The sequence below is a fragment of the Petaurus breviceps genome, unplaced genomic scaffold (genome assembly GCF_028583685.1).
Source record: "Petaurus breviceps papuanus isolate PSGF00001 unplaced genomic scaffold, PetGlider_PUasm1.0 90784, whole genome shotgun sequence".
Classification (NCBI taxonomy): domain Eukaryota; kingdom Metazoa; phylum Chordata; class Mammalia; order Diprotodontia; family Petauridae; genus Petaurus; species Petaurus breviceps.
The window spans coordinates 13,491,322-13,515,390 of record NW_027187345.1 but is presented as its reverse complement, the minus strand read 5'-3'; the positions used below and the strand labels follow the sequence as shown (position 1 = coordinate 13,515,390).

Sequence of the window (24,069 nt, the reverse complement as noted above, 5' to 3'; positions counted from 1 at the left end):
GTAAAAAGGAAAAGAGAAAAGGGGAGGAAAAAAAAGTCAAGAGAGGAAGAATACTTAGCTGCTTGAACTGTGAATTTTGGCATTTAATGTCAGATACTTCACAAAACAACACTGTATTGTGATTATATTTAACGAAGACAAAAATATTTCAAGGCATATTTTAGATTCATCTTGTTTTTATACTTTTCCAGGACAGACAGAGAACAACATCAGCCTTGTAGTGAGATGTGGGTTTACAATCCATTTCAAACCTTTATAAGCTGTGTGGTCATAGACAAGTCTTAACTTCTCATTTTTCTCATCTATAAAACAGATAATAATATTTGCCCTATCTCACACAGTTATTGTGAGGAATGCATTATACAAATCTGAGTTGCAGATGTTATTCTTCTACTATCTTCCTACTCTGATGCCTCAATAAGGAAGGAAGCTAAGCCTGGTTTCTCAAAGGATGTGTAAGATCACAAGGTCTGGTAGGCCCTATCAGCTAGAAAGGTTTGGTGTATAGGTGTATATCTATTGTATGAGGACAACTTAAATGGGTTTTTAGGTTGAAAAGTGATAATTATTTTGGCCACAGTAGTTTTCAAAGACTGTCTGATACAATTATAAAGGAGTTGGTTGTGATCTGCTTTAGTTGAGGGAGTTACCCATAGCAATGGGTAACTCAGTACTCTGAAGTACTGAACTACTAAATTATTATTCCCAAATTCTCTCTTCTATTTTAATTACACTACTTTTTGTTTTGAGACCAGCAGAAAATGATAATATAATAGATGCTTGCCCTCATTTTAGCTAATTCTAAACTAATTTAAAAGAAAAATTATTTTTTAAATTTGCTAGAAAAGTTCTTCTTCCTCATATGTTTGTGATGACATCTTCACTAAATTGTCACTTGGTGTCGGCTTTCATTTCAGATCATAAACTCAAAGTAGGATAAGAATGCTGGGCCTGGAGTCAGGAAGACCTGAGTTCAAATCTGGCCTCAGACAGTTACTAGCTGTATGACCCTGGGTAAGTAACTTAAGACTGTTTGCCTCAATTTCCTCAAGTGTAAAATGAGCTGGAGAAAGAAATGGCAAACCAATTCATTACCTTTGCCAAGAAAACTCAAAATAGGGTCACAAAGAGTTGGATACAACTGAAAACGACTAAACAATAACAACAACAATATTTCCACCCATCAATTCTAAAGAATAAAATTCTGATCAAGCTGCTATATGTAAAGGGTGGTCACCTGTTGGAATTCTTTTTTTTTTTTTTAAAGCAATCAGGGTTAAGTAACTTGCTCAAGGTTACACAACCAGTTACTTCTGGGTGGGTGCTAAGTGTCTGAGCCTGGATTCGATCCCCAGGTCATCCCGACACTGGAGCTGGTGCTTTTACTCACTGTGCTACCTGGCTGCCCCCTGTTGGAATTCTTGATGACTTCTAAGGTGTCTTCCAACTTTAAGCTTCCATGAACTTAACAAAGCAGTGGGTGGGCACTTTCTGATCTGATTTCTGTAAACCTATTTTGTGGTCTCTGAGATATCTGGGTCAATTTTAGGTGAGATTTTAAGATAGGGTGGGAAAGCATCCCCTTCTTAGAAGCCATTAAAAGAGTAATAATAATAATTGTCCACACATGTTGATTCACAACAACGAGAGCTACCTGAAGGAGGAATGGGTTGCTTTGGCAAGTAGTAGGTTTCTTCTTCCTAGAGATCTATAAGCAAAAGACGACTATTAGTCAAGTATGTGTATGTGTGAGCTCTTCTCCAGGAGTAGCTGGCCCTAGATGACCTCTGAAATTCCTCCCAATTCAAATATTCTGTAATACTTAAAGAGTTTGTAAAACAGTGGAGAGGTGCTGTTGTCACTGATGGCTGCAGAAGATTCATAACAGTTTCTTTAACAAGGACAATGAATTTATGCCTCAAGAGTTCCTTCTCTAGCATTTCAGGTCTCAAATCATAAATCTTTTACATTTTCTGCTAGCTAGATATAGTCTGCTGCAAAAGGCCTACCAACAGTCTATCTTGGAGTGAAGAATTTTTTCTTTTAAAGTATGCCTATAGAAAGTAGGGAATAGTAAAATTTTCTGCATAATCCTTATTGTACTTATGCCTGGTGCCTGAGGATAAACCAAAAACTGTTTGGAAGAAATGAATGACATGATATATTTGATGTGTATATCTTACATATCACATTGTCTAAAATTGTTTAAACTGCTGTCTAGTCAAATACTATTTCACGTGATTTTCTTTAATAACTATGTTTTTCTTTGATTTAACTTGATATTTTTAATAATAAAATTACCTGAACCAAAGCAAATACTTTTTAAGAGGAAGTGGGAAGATGGAGAATAAGAAAAGGAAAACTTAGTATTAACTTCAAAATCTAACCAAAATCTCATGAACAGGCTAGAGAAAATTGCCAAAGAAGATAAATGGGTGAAGCAGAGGGAAGGAAACAGAGTTTATGCTAAGGTTACTATAAAGCTGAGTAAATGGTGGAACTGTCTAATTAAAAGGCATTTTTGTTTGTCTTCTGGTAGTTCTGTACCAATGACAAAAACTATTACACCAATATTAAAAGGTTAATTCCTTACTTTGTCCTTTAACAATATTTCCTATGCTAAACAGCACAATGCCTGATAGTGCCTGCTGTAATAAAAGGTTACTATTGATCTTGAAAAGGCTGCAAAAGGAGACATCTGTAATATTTATTTATAACTTATTAAAGTACCAAGCTCCATTTTATCTCCTTCAGAATTTTTTTTAAGGGAATCAGAGATAACAAAGCAATCTGCTTCTACCTTTAATGATATGGATGCCAGCTAAGCCATTAAGAGCACAAACCAGTTGCCGATGTGCTTCTTCACATTCAGTTCTACATTTCTTTTGCAGTGAAGTCAACAATTCTTCCATGGTCATGGTACTGAAAGAAATAGCAGGTTGGTCAAATTTACACAGAAAACACTCAGGCATGTCTTCAGTGGTAGTAGTATGGCAAGCAAGAATAAACTATATGAATCCTGGAAGGGGAGAGAGGAAGGAGGCCTGCCAATTCAGAGGTTATGACTCAATGGCTAGAGCTCACAGGGTATCTTTCATATGACTTCAAGTTTGGGGTTACTTCCTACATAAAGCTTTACTAATTTTGCTGGGTAACAAGAGAAGATTTAAATTCTCTATCAAAGAAAATAATGCAGTGTAAGCTTCATTGACTCAGTTTTGATTCTCTCATCACAGATGTATCAGGAAAAAAATTTTTTTCAATTGACATTTGTACACATATACAGAAACCATGAGTCAAATATCTAGCCTATTAGTAGACAGGATTATCACAGAAAGCAATACATCACAATCAATGCCCAGAAAAGAGTATCTATCAAAACAGTTCTTTTCCCCCCATATTCAGAAAAGAAACCAATATATTTTTAATCCACAATAGATCGGAAATGTTTCCTTTTCAAAATCAACAAAATTTAAGGTACCACTTGGTACATTCAATAGCAAACAAGTATATTTAATTAAGATTATTCAGTGACTTCCTTGGAAGTAATGTTTAGCCAGGGTTAAAGGAATCCTGTATTTCTGGTTTTATTATGAAAATTTCTTCTTAAAACCAAAGGCAAGTTCTTTGAACCACTACCACTGCCATAGGGGCCTAGTAAATGCTCTGGAGTGAAGATGACAATATTTGCACGATGTCTGGCAACTTGACAGGGCTCAGGAGCATCTCTAAGCAAGAACCAGTATGGAAATCTGGTAAAATGACTTCACTTCTGCCTCAGAAAATAATGGGGGGTGAGTAGATGATTTATAATGTTTTTTTTAAGCAGAAGATATAGGAGAGGGAAAGTTAATTTTTGAAGGACAACTAAGTAATGATTCACCATGGAAATTTCCAGTAGCAAAAATGTCTTAAGAGACAAATAGAGGAGAATTTTAATAAAAATACAAGTAGGCGGTACCCCCCAACTCCCAAATACCTTTTATATGCTAAGTGTAGTTGTAATACTGTATTTGTCAAATAGATAGGTACTTAGTACTACATAACCAAGAAGTAGGGACTGTCACTGAATCTCAATAATGTCACTGATTTTCCTTGTAACCCAGGAAAAGTTATCTTTCTTGTTGTCTTAGTTTTCTGATTTACAGAGCTATTTGTATATACAAATCTGTATATCTATGTAAATATGTGTGTACATACAGATCTGCATTCTAAATTGAATGCTCCATTTATGAGATAGTAGGTTTAAACATAGGAAAGGAATGACTTGTTTACAGCAGTGCTGTCAAATGCAAATAGAAACTATCATAAACAGTGATCACTGCAGGCTGAATACTGACTTAGAAAACCACATAATAGTATTATCTATGTTTTAGATATTTTTATTTCTTTTATTAAATGTTTCCTTATTGCATTTTATTCTGATTTGATATATGCTTTGGAGCGTGGTGGGCTGTATACTGCCTACAGGCTACATATTTGACAACTATGGTTTATAGAAGCTAAATGTTCAGTCTTTCAATCAAATTACTAGATGTCCTAAAAGTTAAACATTTTAACAACTATTAAAACTTTAACAGCTTAAAACTGCACTAAGCCTTTTGGGATACCCCATACATCTCATTTTGTATAAATTATTAGTCATTTTAACTACTGAAGCTTTGCTGTGAAGAGAGGTCTATTTGGTTTACAATCAATTTTCCTCTTGCTTCTAAGTTTTGAAGATTTAAGGTGTTAAAGACAGAAGCTACCAAGGCAGTACATTTAGAGAAAATAAAATAAATGTAAAGGATGAAATTTCTTTGGAGTAGTATTAATCATGTTCCTAAAACTACTAACTCCAACAGTTCGGATTATGGCTTGTAATTGAGTTTTACTGTATAACTTTGATATGACTGACTATAAATATTAGTTGCTTTGAGTTCAAATATGTAAAAATTAATAAGAACAACAATAACAATAATACCTAATACCTATACTACATGTAGCACTTTATACTTTTAAAGTGCTTGTAAATAAATTCTCCTATCATCTTTGCAACAGTCTTTTTGACAGATATGGAAACTAATGCACAGATAGTTGAGAAACTTGCCCATACAGCAAGACAGCAAAGACTATAATTCAAATCTAATTTGTAGTCTAAAGTAAAAAAAAAAGTTTCAATAAAGAGATTTGCAATAGAGTAATCTAGTCATTCTTTACCTCAGTAGTATGAGGGTCTGTGGATAAGAGTGGGTAAGGAAAGAGTCTATTTTGTACTCTTTCCCCTAGAGCAATCATTTTAATGAGTCAATGCTACTTAAGTATTATCAATAACAGGATAAAGGAATTATAAGTAAAACCTTTTTTGTAGTGGCAAGAATTCTCCTCGAACAGCCTGTGGGTGGCAGCAAGCCTGTCTGAGTCTCAAAAGCGGGTAGAGAATAGATGTGACGGTCCTCCTGTCCAGGCTGCTGAGTTTCAGAGCCCAGTCAGATATCTTTCTAAGCTTTGCCAGGGCATCCTGACAACACACCTCATGCTGACGGTGATAGAAATGTCTTTCCACTGGAGAAAAGTGAAGCCAGTGCATATCTTCTGTCTGTGGGGGAATCTGGATCTGAGAATGAAAAGCAAACAAGATAACTCCATGGAACACTTTTTCTCTACAAGGATACTGGTTGTTGTTTTAAACATCCTTAAAACAATACTAAAAAAATTTACTGACCTGGTCAATTACATCCTTCTTTGCAGACCTCCACATTATCTTGGCAATAAGGTCATAGAGAGGTTGAGGATTTTTCCTGCAGTAAGGACGATATAGGAGTTGATCCCACCAGTGTTTGACCCAATATGGATCAACACCAAGGAACAGTACTAACCCATAGAGATCTAAAAAGAAAGGAAAAAAAAAACAAGGCAATCTGTTTCTAAGTTTCTTTGTTATTCTTTATTTTTTTGCTTTTTAGAGGGCAATTGGGGTTAAGTGACTTGCCCCAGGTCACATGGCTAGTTTTTTGTGTTGTGCCTGAGGTCGGATTTGAACTCAGGTCCTCCAGACTCCAGGGCTGGTACTCTATTCACTGTACACCTAGCTGCCCCTCTTTGTTATTCTTTAGAAATACTACTTTAAGTTTAAAAAAAAAAATGAAATTATACATCATGAGTTATATGGGGCACAACACTTTTAAAGGAATTAAAATGTATGTTAGAAGGGCGGCCAGGTAGCACAGTGAGTAAGAACACTGGTCCCAGAGTCAGGATGACCTGGGATAGAATCCGGGCTCAGATGCTTAGCACTGCACCCAGAAATAACTGACCGTGTAACCTTGAGCAAGTTACTTAACCCCAATTGCTATAAAAAAATGTTTATTAGATGGGTCCTTCGGGAGGTTACACTACAAAGTTCAATATGGTATGTTAGAAAATTTCCATTTATCATCCTAAAAATCCTAGGACCACAGCAAAAAGAGAAATTCAACACCTATTTAATCTAAAAGGCTAAAATTCCCCTAAGATTAAAGTTAGAGGCACACTTGCTAGAGACATGTGAGATTCTAGTTGTTGAATAAATGATTGGTCTGAAACTAACACAAAAACTATATATACAACACAATGTCTGCTGCATCAGAAAAGGCCAAGTAAATGGAAGGATAAGGATGGTTCACAGAAAATATTCTGCTTCTCATTTTAAAGATTCAAAATAAAAACTATTAAGAGAATTGTTGGTAGCTGGTACTGGTTTTAATTTCCTTATTAATACCAAAGAAATCAAGGGGGCGGAGTCAAGATGGCGGAGTAGAAGCAGGTCCTCCATGCGACCCAGCTTTCCACCTTTCCCAATTCATGTAAAAGGGGACTCTGAACAAATTTTGGAGCTACAGAACCCATAAAATGACAGAGAGAAGCTAACCTCCTGCTGAGCACAGCGCTCTGGGAGCCCAGGCAAGGCCCTTGTGAGTCACAGGTTTTAGCCCCAGGGTGGCCAAAGGGACTCCAGATCACCAGCAGGTGTGGTGATCCAGAATTATCAACACATAGATGCTAAGGACAAAGTGAGAGGTCAGTGCAGTATGGACTTTGGGACCCAGTAGTTGGGAATGCATTGGCTTTTGCTCCTGGGATGAGAAACCGCTGAGGAGCCATGGCTGTGCAGCTGCCCCCACGTGGCAGCTTCAGCTCCTGGCCTGCAGAATGTAGGGGAACCAAGTGACCAATCTGAGGGATAATTGCTCTTGCTTTAACCTGCTTGGATCTGGATTGCAGTCTAGGGTGTGTGACCTGTTTGCCAGAGTATGTGGAGACCTCAGAGAGGGCACCCAACTAATACCTCCGGCATCTGAGAAAACCCCAGCATTTGGTACAAAGCTCCCCTGTCTGGTGGCAGAGTCCTACTGTGGCAAAAAGCCCAAATGTCAAGTAATTAAGTGGCAACATGCCCAGGCAAAGGAAACAAAGCAAACAGAAGAACCCAATATTAGATTCCTACTTCAGGGACAAAAAGGAGAAAAACATGGAACAGGAGGAAAACAGTGAAGTTAGAACTCTTGCACCAAAAGTTTCAAAGGAAAATACGAGCTGGTTACAGGCCACAGAGGACCTTAAGAAGCAGATAAAGAGAAGTGGAGAAAAAATTGGGAAGAGAAATGAGAACAATGCAAGAAAATTACGAAATGAGAGTCAACAGCATGACTGAGGAAAATACTACCTTAAAAAATAGACCAACTCAAATGGCAAAAGAGGCTCAAAAGGCAATGAGGAGAAGAATGCCTTAAAAAGTTAAATTTGCCAGATGGAAAAAGAATCTCAAAAGCTCAATGAGGAGAATCATTCCTTCAGAATTAGATTGGAGCAAATGGAAGCTAATGACTTTATGAGAAATCAAGATGCTGTTAAACAGATCCAAGCAAACGAAAGAATAGAAGGCAAGGTGAAATATCTCATGGGTAAAACCATTGACCTGGAAAATAGATCCAGGAAAGATAATTTAAAAATTATTGGACTACCTGAAAGCCACGATCAAAGAAAGAACCTAGAAATCATCCTCCAAGAAATTCTCAAGGAAAACCACCCTGATGTTTTAGAACCAGAGGGCAAAATAGATGTTGAAAGAATCCACCGATCACCTGCTGAAAAAGATCCCAAAAAGAAAACTCCTAGGAATATTATTATAGCCAGGTTCTGGAATTCCCAGATCAAGGAGAGAATATTACAAGCAGCCAGGAAGAAACAATTTGAATATTATGGAAACACAATCAGAATAACCCAGGATCTGGCAGCTTCTACACTGAGGGATCGAAGGGCTTAGAATGTGATATTCTGGAGGTCAAAGGAGCTGGGATTAAAACCAAGAATCACCTACCTAGCAAAACTGAGTATCATGTTTCAGGGGAAAATATGGTCATTTGGTGGAATAGAGGACTTTCAAGCATTCTTGCTGAAAAAACCAGAGTGACTTTCAGATACAAGAAGCAAGAGAAGCATGAGAAGGTAAACAGGGAAAAGAAATCATAAGGAACTTTGATAAGTTGAAGGGAATAGAAATATACATATGTATATATATGTCTATATGGGCATATGAATACACATGTGAATGTGTGTATATATGTTTACAGGTATACAGAGAGGGCACAGGACCAATTTAATAGGAAGGGATAATACTTAAAAGGTGAAATTAAGAGGTGAGAGAGGAATATAATGAGAGGAGATGGGGAGAGACACAATGGGGTAAACTATCTCGTATAGAAGAGGCAAGGGAAAATGGTTACAATGGAGGGGAAGAATAGGAAGGCAAAAGGGAATGGGTCAACCTTAATTCTCATTGAATTTGGCTTGGGAAGGTGTGATAGTAATGGCAATTAAAGATTCCCCTGTATTGGCTTGGTTTTCAAATTAATTGTATTAAAACCCAGAGTTTGTTAATCCCACCTGTGGGATGGGCTTGTTGATGTGAAAAGAAAGTCCTGAAGTGGGAGGAGCTGGTGATGTAGATTTGGAGAGACAGGAGAGAGGCGGAAGATCTTTTTTGGAAGCAGCACCTCGTGGAGAGAGAGAGACTAAGAGAATTGCTGGTGGCCGCTTTGAATTGCCCTGGACTTTTGAGACCTGCCCCCTGAACTGCCAAGGACTGAGGAGACATGGCTGTTTTGCTGGTACTTTGTCTGTCTGTTTTGATGTTGTTTTGCCAGATTTGTCCACTGGTGAAAGACAGTCCTTTTGTTGAAGAAGTCCTGGAACCTGGCTGTTTGCTAAGAAGGCCTGCGACTGTCCTGCAGACAGAGAGTGAATACTGTCCACTGGTGAGGGACAGTACTGTTGTTGCAGGGGTCTGGAGACTGTCCTGCAGACAGAGTGAATACTGTCCACTGGTGAGGGACAGTACTGTTGTTGCAGGGGTCTGGGAGCCTTTCTGTTGGTTCAGAAGCCCTGAAGAAGGATTTTCTTGTTGTATGTTTACAGAAATCCTGGGAGAGGGCTTTGCTAATGTGTTCAGGGGTTCTAGGACTGTTCTACAGACAGAGGATGAATTCATGAAGGGACTGGCAATGTATCTTATGGCCTTGCTAAGCCTTGTCTCCTCAGGAACTAAGATTGCTGAGAACTTGCCTCTTGTCAAGATGAAGAAAAGACCTCCATTTGGGTATTAAGTGCTGTGTTTAAACTTGAAGTAACTCTGGGGTAGATTGAATTGTGATCCAGGGGTGGGGAACTTTTGACCTTATTGTGCTCTGTGATTGACAAATGAAGGTACTTTACCTATGTTTGGAAACTAATCTCCATTTGAGAAGAGGGGTTTTGTGGTGGACTAAATGAAGGTATAGCCTAGGGGTGGAGTAGTATTTAGAACCGGACTTTGTAATTGATTGAATGATTGGAAGGTCCTGGGGTGGGGTAGTACTTAGAGATTATTTAATCACACTTAGTAAATGCTGTATTTTGAATGGTGTCATGTTTTGATCTTCTCTGTTCTTGGTTTGTCACTGAATAAAATAGAGAGCACCTATGCTGGTATTTTGAACCTGGGAAGTTGCCTTCTTTTGGCATTACATTACAGAAGGGAATGAAATACACACTAAAAAGGGTATCTCACCCAACAGGAGAGTAGAGGGAAAGGGGATGAGAAGGGGGATGATGGAAGGGAGGGCAGGCTGGGGGTGAGGGAAGTTAGAAGCACCCACTTTTGAAAAGGGACAGGATCAAAGTAGAGAATAGAACAAGTGGGAGGTGGGATAGGAGGGAGGGAAATATAGCCAGTCTTTTTTACAGTATATCCACTATGGAAATGTTTTGCATAGCTACACATGTACAACCTATACAGAATTGTTTATCTTCCCAGTAAGGGTGGGTAGCAAGGGAGGAAGGGAATGAATCTGGAATTCAAAGTTTTAAAATCAAATATTTAAATATATATATATGTGTGTGTGTGACTATTATTAATATTATTTTACATTTAACTGGGAAATAAGATAAACAGGCACTGGGGCATAGAGATCCACCATGCCCTACTGGAAAGTGGGAGGGGGTATGGGAGAAGATATGGGAGAGGGGATATCCAGTGGGATCGCTATTTTGGGGTGGTGGGAAGGGGAAAAACAGGGAGAAAATTTGTAACTCAAAATCTTGTAGAAATGAATGATGTAAACTAGAAGTTAATAATATCATTTGACAAAAAAATAATAAACTATATAGTTCATCTACAAAAAAATAATTCAGCTACAATGGTCTTGCTTAATGTTCCTCCCATAATGATATTCCATCTTCTGACTCCATGCATTTTGCTGGTTGTCCTGCATACCTAAAATGCTCCCATCCCTCACATCTACATTCTGGCTTTTCTGGCTTCTTTAAAGAATCAGCTCAAATCCCACCATTGACAACTTTCTATCATTCCCCTGGTTGCTAGTTCCTTCCTTCTAAGATTATTTTCTATTTACATTGTATATTATTTTATGTGCACATAGTTATTTGTATATTGTCTTTCTCATTAGAATATGAGTCCCTTAAGTATTAGAGCCTTATTTTTTTTCCCCAAATCTCCAGCACAAAAGTGTCTGTCTGGCACTCAGAAAATGCTTACATCAGGCTTACTGACTGACTAAGATGAAGAACTAAAGGTCCAGAGAAATTAAATTATCTGCCCAAAGTCACATATACTTGATGTTCAAGCCAGGATACAAAGCCAGGTATCCTGATTATATACTCAGTGCTTTTTCTAATATATAAATGTACTTTCTACTCAGAAGTATATTCTAAAAAATAGCTTACTACAAATACTATTTATAACATTACCAGCTGTATTTAAACATTATAAACTTTTTTCAAAAGGCTTTTCCCACATCTAATATCCCTTCTAACTTTTAATCTCTGATCTCATGATGCATAATTCCTCTATCCTTATAAGAAACAAGATTAACAATTATAAACCATTTCTGACCAATGAGGAAACAGACACAGAAAGATAAAATAACTTGGCTTATGGTCAAACTGCTAATTAGTGACAGAGCCAGAATTTGAACAGAGGGTGCCAAACTCACTTGTTTTTCTACCATACACTTTGTTCCTTGTAGTGACCTCCTAAGATACTGTCTTTAATTTTCCATTGTTGTGTTCGATAGGCATTTCAAGCCAAACTAGCTTAAATTGAATTTATCATCACTTCACCAAAAATCTATTTTCTTTTTTTGATTTCTCCTATTTGTCATTGGAACCAACATTTTCCCAACCTTAGAATTATCTGCTTTCTCTTTCTCTCTTGTTCTACATATTCATTTAGTAAACAAATCCTATGGATTTCATCTTCACAATAGTAGTGAGCCTGTATCCATCTTCCTCTACACTACCACCCTGGATCCTATTACCTTTTATCTGAACAACTGCATGTCTCTTCTCTCTTGTTGATCCTACATACTACTGCCAAATTAATCCTATTGATACATAAATTATCCTTGTCTTCATCTACAGCTTGAAAACTTACTGTCCTTTACCTACAGAACAAAGTAGGGCTGGTATTCAAATCTGAGTACAACAAATGTTTGTGGCCTTGCCTCACACGTCTCTTCCTTAAATTCACTATGCTGCAGACAAACTGGACTATTCATCATGCCCTCTGGCCTATAGTAACTTCACTCCCATCTAAAAATCATAGCCCTTGCTTGTTTTATTTCTCTTATTTGCTTAGTAGAGGAATAGGGGCAGTGTTTGGATCTGTGATTTCACTGATGTAGGGGATTCCCCACATGATTCAGTTCCAGAGCACTGAGATGCCAAGTGACTTGCTTAGGGTCACCCAGTCAGTACAGGTTAAGATATGGCACCTGAACCTGGGTCTTCCTGGCTCTAAAACCAGCTCTCTATCCATCATGCCATGGATGCTCTCTCTCTCCTTATGTGCTTAATCATTCTCAAATGTGAGGTGTATTTTTACATATATATATCTTATCAAGTTCCTTCAGGACAAAAATGACATATTTATCTTTGTATCTCCTCCAGTGCTTAGCAGAGCATGTTGCACATAATATGCGTAATTTGTGCTAAATAAACAAATGAATCTATACTATGCTTGGGGTCACATATTTCAGGATTAATTTCATATCTCAGAAGCCCCAAGAGCCAAAATTTCCTATCATCTCACAACGCATTTAGAACTAATATCCAATGTGAAGACATTATCTCTCCCATATAACATTCTTTATAAACTGGCTGTGATTGGGTTAAACAGGTAGTCATCATGGGCATGCTCAAATGCATGGCTTCTCAAAGATTACACAGATAGTTTGTGAATACTTATGTAAGCAAGTGGTCATACAAAAAGGTACCACGTTGGATTCATTACAAATAACCATGTCAAACAAATCTCATTTTCTATTTTGATAATATTACTACTATAGCTGATCATAAGAATGTTATAGATGGAGAATACCTTGATTTCAGTTGGGCATCTGACATTGTACCTCATAATCTCCTAATTTGTAATATTAATAAATGTGGGGTGAATAATAACCAGATAGGTAGGGTATTTGAACAAAGAACCCAAGGAATGTTGATTAACTGATCTATGCCAGCCCCAAGAATCTCGAATTACAAACTTTCTAGCCTCATATCTCACACTACTCTCCTCCAAACAAACAGGACTGCTCTCTCCCTTAACTCCCCTTCTCCCCATCCCCCCACAGTGTTGTTCTACTTCCATGCCTTTGTGCTGACTGCTCTCTATGCTCACAATATCCTTTCTTCCCCCCTTTTAGGCTGTTGAATAATCCTACCCATCTTTTAAAGTTTCATTAAAATGACACCTTATTCATGCGACCATTACAAAACAATCATATAGAACATCAGATAGCAATCTGTTTTGCAGTTCTCTAAAGCCCTTAAATATAATATTGCCTATTACCATCTTAGGCTATCAACTCAACAAGGGCATGCATCAGGGATACTTTATTTCTCCTTTGTTGCCTAGCAGAAAGTTCACCCAGCAGATACTTAATAAGTACTTTTTAAAGGAATACATGAAATTATTTGGAAGTTAGTTGTGGATTATAGGACTCTTGCTCTATTTTATGCCCTCATAGATATTTTCAAATCACTAACGCAGATGAAAACATAAAAGGCATGTTTATCAAATCATCAGTTGATGAAAAGTCAGGAAGGGGGGTTTAACACTTCTTAAAATATTCTTGTAAGATCATGTGATATTAAATAATAACCGTGCACACTTGGATCCTCTCTTTTGTTGTTATAACTGTCCCATGTACCGTAGCAGTCTTAACCCTTCTTGAAGTCTCTTCTTTCCCCCTATATAGATACAACAAAACCAAAAAACATCATTTGTCTGTCCTTAGCATCAGCTTCAGTTCATGCTGGCTTGAGCACTCCAAATAGTTTTATGGAATTGTGATAAACTTTTGTATTCATCCTCTGCAGCTAGGTAGTACAGCAAATAGAGTGCTGGGCCTGAAGTCAGAAAGATAAGAGTACAAAGCTGGCCTCAAACACTTACTAGCTGTGTGACTCTAATAAAAATTTTTGGGATTTGAAGATATACCTGCTTGTTACTCTCAATATCATAAACCCCCCATATCTGTTCCTAGCTCCTAGACTTCTAAATCATGCTGTTTCACCTTGAACTTCCCTCAGTACCTGGGGCCCCTTGGTGTTCTGGAACATGCAACCATATCTTTAGTCTTCTCAATTTGGAAAATATCTTTGAAAGATCCACTCCCTTCTCAGTAGACACATTTCATTTTGTGGAGAAGCCCCAGCTAGTTGTAATTTCCCTATGATCATTCTGGACTCTGTTCTTGGCTCCCGAACTTCAAAACCATGTCTCCAAAGCCAGATATCTTACCTCTTGGGAGTTTAGGTACTTTCTTTTAGTTTATATTTATATCCCCAGCATTTAGGACATATTTTGCACATAGTAAATGCTTAAATGTCTATAAAAATGGTTAGAGGAATTTACTGACACTTAATTTAGGATAAGAGTTAGATAGCAATATACTGGTCAGCTTACTGTATCTAAAGGATTGTCAAGTAGAAGAGGGATTAGGATCATCCTTTAGTTTTGAAAGAGGAGCACAATTAAGAACAAATAATAGAAGTTATAGAGAAAAGGAGATTACAAGGAAGTAGACTGTTGGTCAATGTAAAGGAAGAATTTCCTAACAATCTGAGCCATTCACAGAAAGAATGGGCAGCCTAGTAAGGTAGTTTATTCCTTAACACTGGAAGTACTTTAACAGAAGATAGATAACCCCTAAAGGAGGTTAGAAAGGGGAATTCCTTACTGAATGAAGTGAGCAGAACCAGGAGAATATTGTACATAGTAACAGCAACATTGCTATCATTTCCAGAGAAAGAACTATGGAGTCTGAATAAAGATGGAAGCTTACTATTTGCTCTCTCTGTTGTGGTTTTGTTTCTTCTTTTTTCTTTCCCATTGGTTCTAATTCTTCTTTACAATATGACTAATGTGAAAATATGTTTAATATGAATGTATATGTAAAACCTGTATCAGACTGCATGCCATCTTGTGGATGGTAGAGGGGGAGAAAATTTAAAACTCAAAATCTTATGAAAGTGAATGTTGAAAACTAAAAATAAATTAATTTTTTAAAAAGGGGGGAATTCCTATATTAAGCAGGAAACTGGAACAGCATCTGAAGACTCTTCCAACTCTGAGAAAGCTAATACTCAGAAAATATGAAATTCTAGGTAGAAAGGCTCAAATACAAGTAGATATTCAACCTACTTTTTAACCATCATTTTACTTACAATCTTGGGAAGAAGCAAAAAATACTCCACAAAACTATTTTTTACATACATGCTTTTTTACTATATGCTGCCTGAGGCAGCATGAAGTAATAAAGACCTGGTCTCAGATTTGGGTAGATCTGGATTCAAGTCTCCCATCTGTAACACACTGTCTCTGTGACCTTGGGCCAGTCACTTATCTCTGAGTGCTCTGAGTCTCCAAGACTGTAAATTGCAGAGGAGGTGCTGACCTACATAGTTAGAGGGTAGTTCCTCATCCAGAAATTCCCTCTATCAAATGAAATCACAGGGATAGTCCCTATTCCTATTCCAATTCTACCACCTTCTAGGAGTGAGTAAAATAAATTAAGTTACCATTCTTTACTACTTCCTAGAGCAAATTATTAGTCAACTTTGAATATATTGCAAAGTTAGTTTTAGAATTTTTACATTTGTTAGGTACTAAAATATTTCTAATCAAAGCAGTGCTTTGTAGCTGCAATTTATTTTCATAAAATGAGGGTACTTTTAATGTTGAAATAGCAACAAAATAATTTTATTTATAGTATTTTTAATTTTTTATGGACACATATATGCATGTGTATACACACACATCAACACATATGATTTTACTTTTTTTTTTTTTTACACAAGTTCACTTCTAAGTATCTGTCTACTACCAAAGACTCTGGAACACTTAAATTCCAATTATGCTCCAATAACATGATGGGAACCAGTTCTGGGTAATAAAGATCTATGGAATATTGCATTATTAATAATGCATTACAGTTACTATTTATAGAACTACATGGAGGATTATAAATTTGTTGTCTCATAATCAAAGATCTCATCGTCAAATGAAATATTCATCCTTGAGCTTATTTTTTAAAAAAGCTTTATATTCATGTATAAGTAGTAAATTGAAAAAGAGCCAACCATTTGAACAGGGTTTAGTTTTATTACTTTCTGTGAAAATATGAGAAAGTACTTTTGTAAAATATAATTAAAATCTTCCACAAAAAAATTTAATTCCCTCAAACTAATATGCACACTAATACAAAAAGGAGAAAACACATAAGCAAATTCTACTTTACCTTCTAATCCTCTTTGTACTGGAGTGCCACTGACACACCAGCGATTGATTCCACTCAAGCGCAGAGCCATTTCAGCAGCCTATTCAAAGGGAACAGGAATACCAAACAAATTGTGTGAAAAAAAAGCAACAGTCAAGAGTAAATGACTCAGGAAAAAACCCATGAATGCCTGAACTCCAAATTAAATGTACATTGCCATTACATTTAACTGAAAGTATACATTAATTTATATATTTTTTCAATGCCTAATATCTACATCTTTCTCTCTCCCTTTCTAGTCACTTTAGTGAGTTAAATCAGACAATTTTCCTTTAAAGTGACAATTCTGCCTCAATTTGGTCTCTCTGGAATCACCAATTAACAGTCATCTTGAACTATGCTATTTAATCCTACCAAATGAGTTTCCACAACGAGCAGACATGATTGTGAATACTAAAAACATGGGTTTTTTTCCCCACTATGAATTGTATTTTACTCTAAACTATTGGACACAGTATACAAAATGATTCAAGTCTTTACACTGGCAAGGAAGAACTAATAAAAACCTTTCAGTTATGTATACATTCACATAGCTTAAGATATGAATAAATATAAAATGTGTATCTGCAATTTGGGACGAATAAGACAACATTCTGGGTTGGTGCGCATGCATGCATGCTATATTTTGAGAAAGAATTTCATTTTCTAGGAAATTAAATGCTGACAGAGATAATAAGGAATGTCCCTCCTCCACCCCTGTGCATATCTAAAGCTTTTCCATGACTATTTCTCACCTTTGCTGTGGTACATTCAACCATCTGAGCTTCATCCAGACAGATCCTCCACCACTCCACTGCTACCAGGGGACTTGGTATGGCCATATACCGCTTCTGATTCCGGAAGCGACGCCCATCCTCACTATTACTGTGGGGAATATCTACATAATTCAATTCTGACCGAAGGACGTCATAGGTGGTGATAACTACATCCTGCTCTGCTAACATATGAGGCTGTAAGAAGCCATGTTTCTTCACTCCTTGATACACCTAGAAAATAATCAGCAAAGACACAGATATAAAAAGACTTAGATAAGAAATGGAACATCTTTAAACTTTCAGCTAATAAATGTTATCAGTAAGAGCCACACATCCTCTTGGTCCATCATACCTATTTTGGGATTCTACACTATATCAAAATGCAGGAAGGGGCATGAGCATTGAGAATAAAATAGAAAGAGTACTGAACTCTAAGTGCTGGATCTGAGTTCTAATTAAACCACTATGTTAGAAACACACATTTGCAAAATTTGGGTATTGAAAGTAAGTTTACTGAGGAGAAGTTCAGAGGAATTGAATGCCGCTGGCCAAAAGTGGACTCTGTCCTTCTTTGTGGGGGGGGGCGGGGAATCCTGAATATACTGTTAGCATGGAAACCTCCCTTCATCATAATCCTTATCCTGGTCTGAAGGTCCCTCAAGGCCTTTGTCTGCCTTCTGATTGGTCAGGTCCTCCTGTCTAGCAATTCTATGGAAACTTAACTCCTAACAATTTCTCACAATTTATTATCAGTAGTTTTTACTTCAGTAATTTTAAAAATAGCTCTCTGGAAACTTAACTCTTTGCTATCTTTCACAACTATACATCATAGCAGTATTATGAGGATCAAAATATAGCTCTAGGGTTGGTAAGGCCTCTGAGTTCAATAAGTATAACTCTCTTATTTTCTTCATGAGGAAACAGAAATATACAGAGATTATGTGAGCTGTCCTTGGTCAGACAGGTAAGCAGTCATAGTATTAATACTAGAGAGTACAACTTCTCCTACACAAGAACTGCTCCAGAGTAAATCACAATAAATAAAGATGATTCATTAAAGACTCCCAGGAAACGTGAGACTTCTTATTTCCTCTGTCTCTTCCTTTAGGCATATGGATACTAGCAGATTCCTCTTCTTATTTATGTTCATGTATTTGAATACTTATTATTACAACTTATATTCCTATCTTCAAACTGAATAAACCTTTTAGCCTTGTGATTAAAATTTACTACTGCAATTATTTTCATTGCTTTCGTTTGGAGTCTCCCTGATTTCTCCACATTTTCTTAAAAGCTGACACCAAGAAAATGTAAAAGGTGTTATCCAGCTGGTCTTAACCTTTTAATTCAGTGACTTCATCATGCCAACATCATCCTACCATTACTTAAAAAAGTATTGTAAAATGCCCATCTGAAAGGGATAGCAGCAATAATATACTCTTTGCAGTCTAAAGTTGAAAAAACATTTTACAGTTTACAAGTCCTCTCTTGGCTGCTGCAAAAGCTGATTCAATCTTTGGCTTCATTGAGAGAGGCACAGCTTCTGAGACTAGGGAGGTGGCAGTCTTATTGAACTCTTGTGCTGGTTAAGACATATCTTTTTTTTTTTCCTTTTGGAGGGGGGAAGGCAGGGTAATTGGGGTTAAATGACTTGCCCAAGTTCACATGGCTAGTAAGTGTTAAGTGTCTGAGGTTGGATTTGAACGCAGGTCCTCCTGACTCCAGAGCCAGTGTTCTATTCACTGCGCCACCTAGCCACCCCTGGTTAAGACATATCTTAATCTGTCCAGTTCTTGGAGTCACACTTTAGGAAAACATGGTGACAAACAGAAGGATATCCAGGGAGCAATCATAATGGAAAAGAGCCACAAATTCATTTAGTCAATCAAAAAAGTATTTCTTAAATGCTCAGTATATATCAAGCACTCAGTGGGTCACTAGAGATACAAAATCAAAAATGAAACAGTTCCTGTTCTCAAAAATCTTACATTCTATTGGAGGATAAGTTGAAATAACTGGGGATGTTTAGTTTGGAGAAGACTAAGAGAGAAGGAGAAAGTTATGTGGAAGAGAACCGTTACGTGGAAGAAGGAGTAGATTTATGCTTGGCCATGTAGTACAAAATGAGGAATGATGGAACAAAGTGGTATAAAGTGGTGAACTGAGACTTGATATAAAGAAAAACCTCCCCAACAATTAAAGCCATCTAAAAGCAGAATGTGCTGCTTGGGAGGTAGTGAGTTAACCTCATTGAATGTCTTCAGGCCCAAGCTAGATGTCAGGTTTGCTGTATAGGACTTGCTTAGGAATGAATTAAACTAGGTAACTGCTGAGGTATCTTCCAATTCCAAGTTTCTAGGAAGCTATGTGAATAGTTTGCATTGAACAGACTCTCTAAGAAAGTTACCTCTTTCGTTTCATGATGGCTTTTAATCTCAAAAAATAAAAATTACAAGTGATCCAAATGGCAATGGAAAGATACATGGTATCAATACCAATACTTTGTACCCAAGAAGTGGCACAAAAATTATTATTTTTTAATACTAAAAATTATTTTTATTAAAAAAAAATTATGACTGGCAAAGGAGGTGGCTGGTTTTGGAAAATGTTAGCAAATGAAGAAGCCAAATGTTAATATGCTTTCCTTCAGATATTTAAAAACCACAAGAATAGTAATAAAGGAAGGTCTTCAAGTGAATTAGATGGATCCTAGAAAATTTGCTTAATGGCAAGGGCAAGAACTGTACAGGATGGGAAGGCCTGGCAGAACTGATGAGAAACTATAAAGTCTGCACTGGTAGAATATACTCATTTTGATGAGGTCCACCTAAATAAGCATTCATGAGCTATATATGAAAGGCAATGCTTACCTTGTATTTGTGAATAAAACTGCCAACTGTCTACATTAATAATAGTTTGTTTTACATTTTATTAGGTATAAGCATTATGGTTCTCATTTTACAAATGATGAAAATCAGAATTGGAGTAATTCACCCATTTCCAGTAGCTGATACAAATGGGAGCTAGACTCATACCTTCATCTCTGAAGCCCAGGACTCTAGCTACATTAGGGTTGTTCCTTAACAATATCACTTAACAATGAAATATCAGGAATTCAGTGTATCTTCCTACACCATGGCACAACTTGACGTATTAAGTGTGATATTTTAAAATGAACCCTTACTGTCATTCCTTTAGTTTTCTTGCTAAGAACTCAAATCAAGAACAAGGTCTTGGGTAATATTTATTTGTATTTGTAGTTACTTTAATAAGCTGATGAAAATTCCATCTGTAAATTTAAAACATGTACCTTTATACATTTAACTAGTATGCTATATTTAAGTTGGTTTTACTTAATCTAACAAATAAATGTTTATCAAAAAAATGTAATTAATTTAAAAAGTCATTATAGTAACCTTTGACATTCTTCTTTTTTTTTGGAGGGGAGAGGGCAGGGCAATTGGGGTTAAGTGACTTGCCCAAGATCACATAGCTAGAAAGTGTGTCAAGTGTCTGAGGCTGTATTTGAACTCAGGTCCTCCTGGCTCCAGGGCCAGTGCGCTATTCATTGTGCCACCTAGCCATCCCAACCTTCAATATCTCTGTGATTCATTAGATTTTTAAGAATATAACTATGTCATTAGATATCTTCTGGGGTAAAAATGATTAATCTGACAATATTTACACATATTTCAATTATGTGAACAAAACCAAAAGAAATAATCACTAACTTCTGGGGGAATAATATAGGAAAAACTGAGACATGAGGTACATGGCATAATACCCTAACATAATACCCTAAGTTCTCTTTTATTGTGAACTTTTAAAAAAGAAGTATTAACAAAAACAAATAATTCCCTCTGGAAGTGAGGAGCTATCATGGAATCTCATTTATCTAGAACACAGCTGCAAAACAGGAAGTTAAAAAAAAGGCTCTAAGAAGTAAAATAGATTTTATAAAGCCCATGCACTATATTTCATGCATGCACTTTGGTTATTCAGTCATGACTTACTTTTTATTTTATACCCAATTCCAATGAACTTTCTAAGCCCAGATCAGAGTATAAGTAATAAATTAGGAGTAAAAAAAAGACTGCTATGAAAAATACAGGGCAGATAGCTGGTTCAGTGGATAGAGTAACAGGCCTGGAGACAGGCAGCCTTATCTTCCTAAATTCAAATCTGGCCTCAGACACTTACTAGCTGTGTGACCCTGGGCAAATTACTTAACCCTATTTGCTTCAGTTTCTTCACCTGTAAAATGATCTGGAGAAGAAAATGGCAAACCACTTCAGTATCTTTGCCAAGAAAACCCCAAATGGGGTCAAGAAGAATGGGACACAACTGAAAAATGACTGAAAGAAGATGACACATACATTGACAGCAAGAAGTGATAGCTAACAATGAGAAAAGACAGAAAAACTATACAAAAAGGAGACAATACTTCAAAACATCCTAGTGAAAACTATATGATTTTTAAGTTACAAGTTCTTTGAGTTTTAATCAACTAATTCAAGAAGACAGTGGAGGAGTTAGAAGGGAGGTAAATAGAGAAAGTAAAAGCCATTGTATAATGGGTATTTTACATGACTGTACAAAGCCAAACCACATATGTATGCATTACCTCAGTGTTTAGAATCCATGGACAATTACTTTATTAAAGATAAAATATCTAAAATACTAATAGTATTTGCATGACATTTAAAAAGTATTTTACATACCTCATATATATTATTTAATTTTCACAACAATTTTGTAAATACTTAGATGTGATCCCCATTGTATAGATAAAAACTATGAGGTTCAGAAACATTGAGTCAATTGCTAGCAACTGTTACATAACTAGCAAAACTGAGAGGTAGAAGTGGAACCCAGTTTCCTTCTGCCTCCAAGTCTACCAGCATATTGAAATATTAACAAAGCATAACACTGAGAAGTAAAGCCTACTCACTTTTCAGTTTTGCAGTGGTTTTTAGGTTGGAAAATTAAAAAGTTGTATTTTTAGTTACTTCTCATTTACAATCAATGAACTAATTGTGAATATATTCCTTCTAGCTTTGGGTGTTACATTTTTGTTCCCATACTTACTGTAAAGTAGCTTCTATATTTCACAGTAGATTAAAAAAGTTTTGATTTTAGATTTCCTTTTTTATTTAAAATCTTTCAAAATACATGCTTGTTGACAGCTGTTCTAGCACATGTATACATGTTTATTTTCCAAAGTATTCAACTTCTTCCTTTTTACCAATATTCTTAAGAAACAAAATATTCTATGCCTAATCATGCTATATTTCCATTTTTGGCTAAATATGAATTATTCCACTTTGCATCTAGGATTTTCCAATTAGTTTATTACATTAATGCTAAAGTTTCTTAGAGATGGTATGACAGATTTTAAATTCTTGACTGCATATATAAAGATTTATTTATTCATCTATATTTTTTGACTTTTTGCATCTTTCCACTCAACTGCTTTACTTTTTGAACCTCCACTGTTCAAAAAGAATAATATAAAACCCTAAGTCTTATTTCTGAATTTATTTACACTTGCCTCAAAACTTCTGTTTTAATTTTACAATTATCTAATTATAAAGTCTTTTTGGTGGGTTAAAAGATATGGGAAGTTATAAAAATATTTCAGGGAAATCTGAAAAAACAAAAAACAAAACACCACATTTTCTGTCTTTTCAAAAGACAACTGTCTTACCAAGACCTGAAGAGAAGATGATCTCACATGTCTGTTGATTTCATCCACCCATTGGTGACAGATAGAACTTGGAGAGATGATCAAAGTTGCTCCTGTGGAAACTGGTTTCATTGCAACTAGGCAATGGGGGCAGTAAAAGGGCTTAATTTTTAAGTTTTCCTCCTTGTAGTTCACACATTCTGCATGTTGCCACAGGTGGCATTTCAGACACTGAACACGGGCTTTACAATCTACTAGGCCAAGTTCACCACAAATACACTCAAAGCGATACTCAGAAGTATTGAAGGGACTTATAGAATTGGCATGTGGTATCTCACAACCAGCATGGTCTTGAGTTTCAGATAGCTGGTCCTTCATGTTGTCTTCTTCAGAATTTGGTATACTTTTAGAGACAGTAGCACGAGTACTTGGGTGATCACTGGATGATGGACAGTGTCTTTGCAAATCGGCAGCATTTAATGCTTCAGCTTGAAGTTTTTCATTCGAGTGTCGGTCAAGTTTCTTCCTCAGTCTGCCATGGTATCTACTGACCTCACAATAATTATGCTCATCCTCAGTGATGTCCGATGATAGGGATCTTTCTCCCTTATTTTCAGAAACTGTGTCACTGCTCTCTGCCTGATGTTTTTCTTCATCAGAAAGTTTATTCTGACTCTTTCTAGGACTCTTTATTGCCTATTCAAAATTAATAAAGAGAAGAGTTTTTAATCGTACTCTAAATCTAGAAGAAAAAGAAATAAAGTAGAAAAATACAAATGTTAATTTTTTTATTAAGTAGGTAAAATTTCAATTTTCTAACATTGTTACTCTTACTTCTGATTAGTATCATTTGAGAACAGTTTTTAACTTATGTCATAAACATTCTCACATAGTCTTCAAAGTCTTTCAAAATAAGTAAGGATGTATTACTATCTAAGTCAGATGTAAGAAGGGAGGGAGGGCAGAAGGAAGGAAGGAAAAGAAAGGAGGGGAAGCAAAAGAGGGAAGAAGGGAAGGAGGAAAGAAAGAGAGAGAGGGAAGGAAGAAAGGAATGGAAGGTGGGGGAAACTCTTAACTCCTTACAACTTTATTAATGGAAATACTTTAATAGATGGGACGGCTAGGTGGCATAGTGGCACCAGTTCAAATCCTGCCTCAGACACTTAACACGAAAACTAGCCACGTGACCTTGGGCAAGTCACCTAACCCCAATTGCCCTCCACACACACACACACACACACACACACACACACACACACACACACAC

At 36.5% G+C, this 24,069-nt stretch overlaps 1 protein-coding gene across 1 annotated transcript in view; it reads right to left on the bottom strand.

Annotated features, from left to right (window-relative positions):
• Positions 1 to 24,069, bottom strand: part of SHPRH (SNF2 histone linker PHD RING helicase) — a 136,221-nt gene that overhangs the window by 64,761 nt on the left and 47,391 nt on the right. Inside the window, exons 9-14 of the mRNA XM_069069732.1 lie at positions 22,824 to 23,498; positions 17,096 to 17,347; positions 16,323 to 16,401; positions 5,708 to 5,871; positions 5,343 to 5,599; positions 2,801 to 2,922 (exon numbers count right to left, since the gene is read on the bottom strand). Coding sequence (XP_068925833.1) covers positions 2,801 to 2,922; positions 5,343 to 5,599; positions 5,708 to 5,871; positions 16,323 to 16,401; positions 17,096 to 17,347; positions 22,824 to 23,498 — 1,549 coding nt within the window. The remainder of the gene's footprint in view (positions 1 to 2,800; positions 2,923 to 5,342; positions 5,600 to 5,707; positions 5,872 to 16,322; positions 16,402 to 17,095; positions 17,348 to 22,823; positions 23,499 to 24,069) is intronic.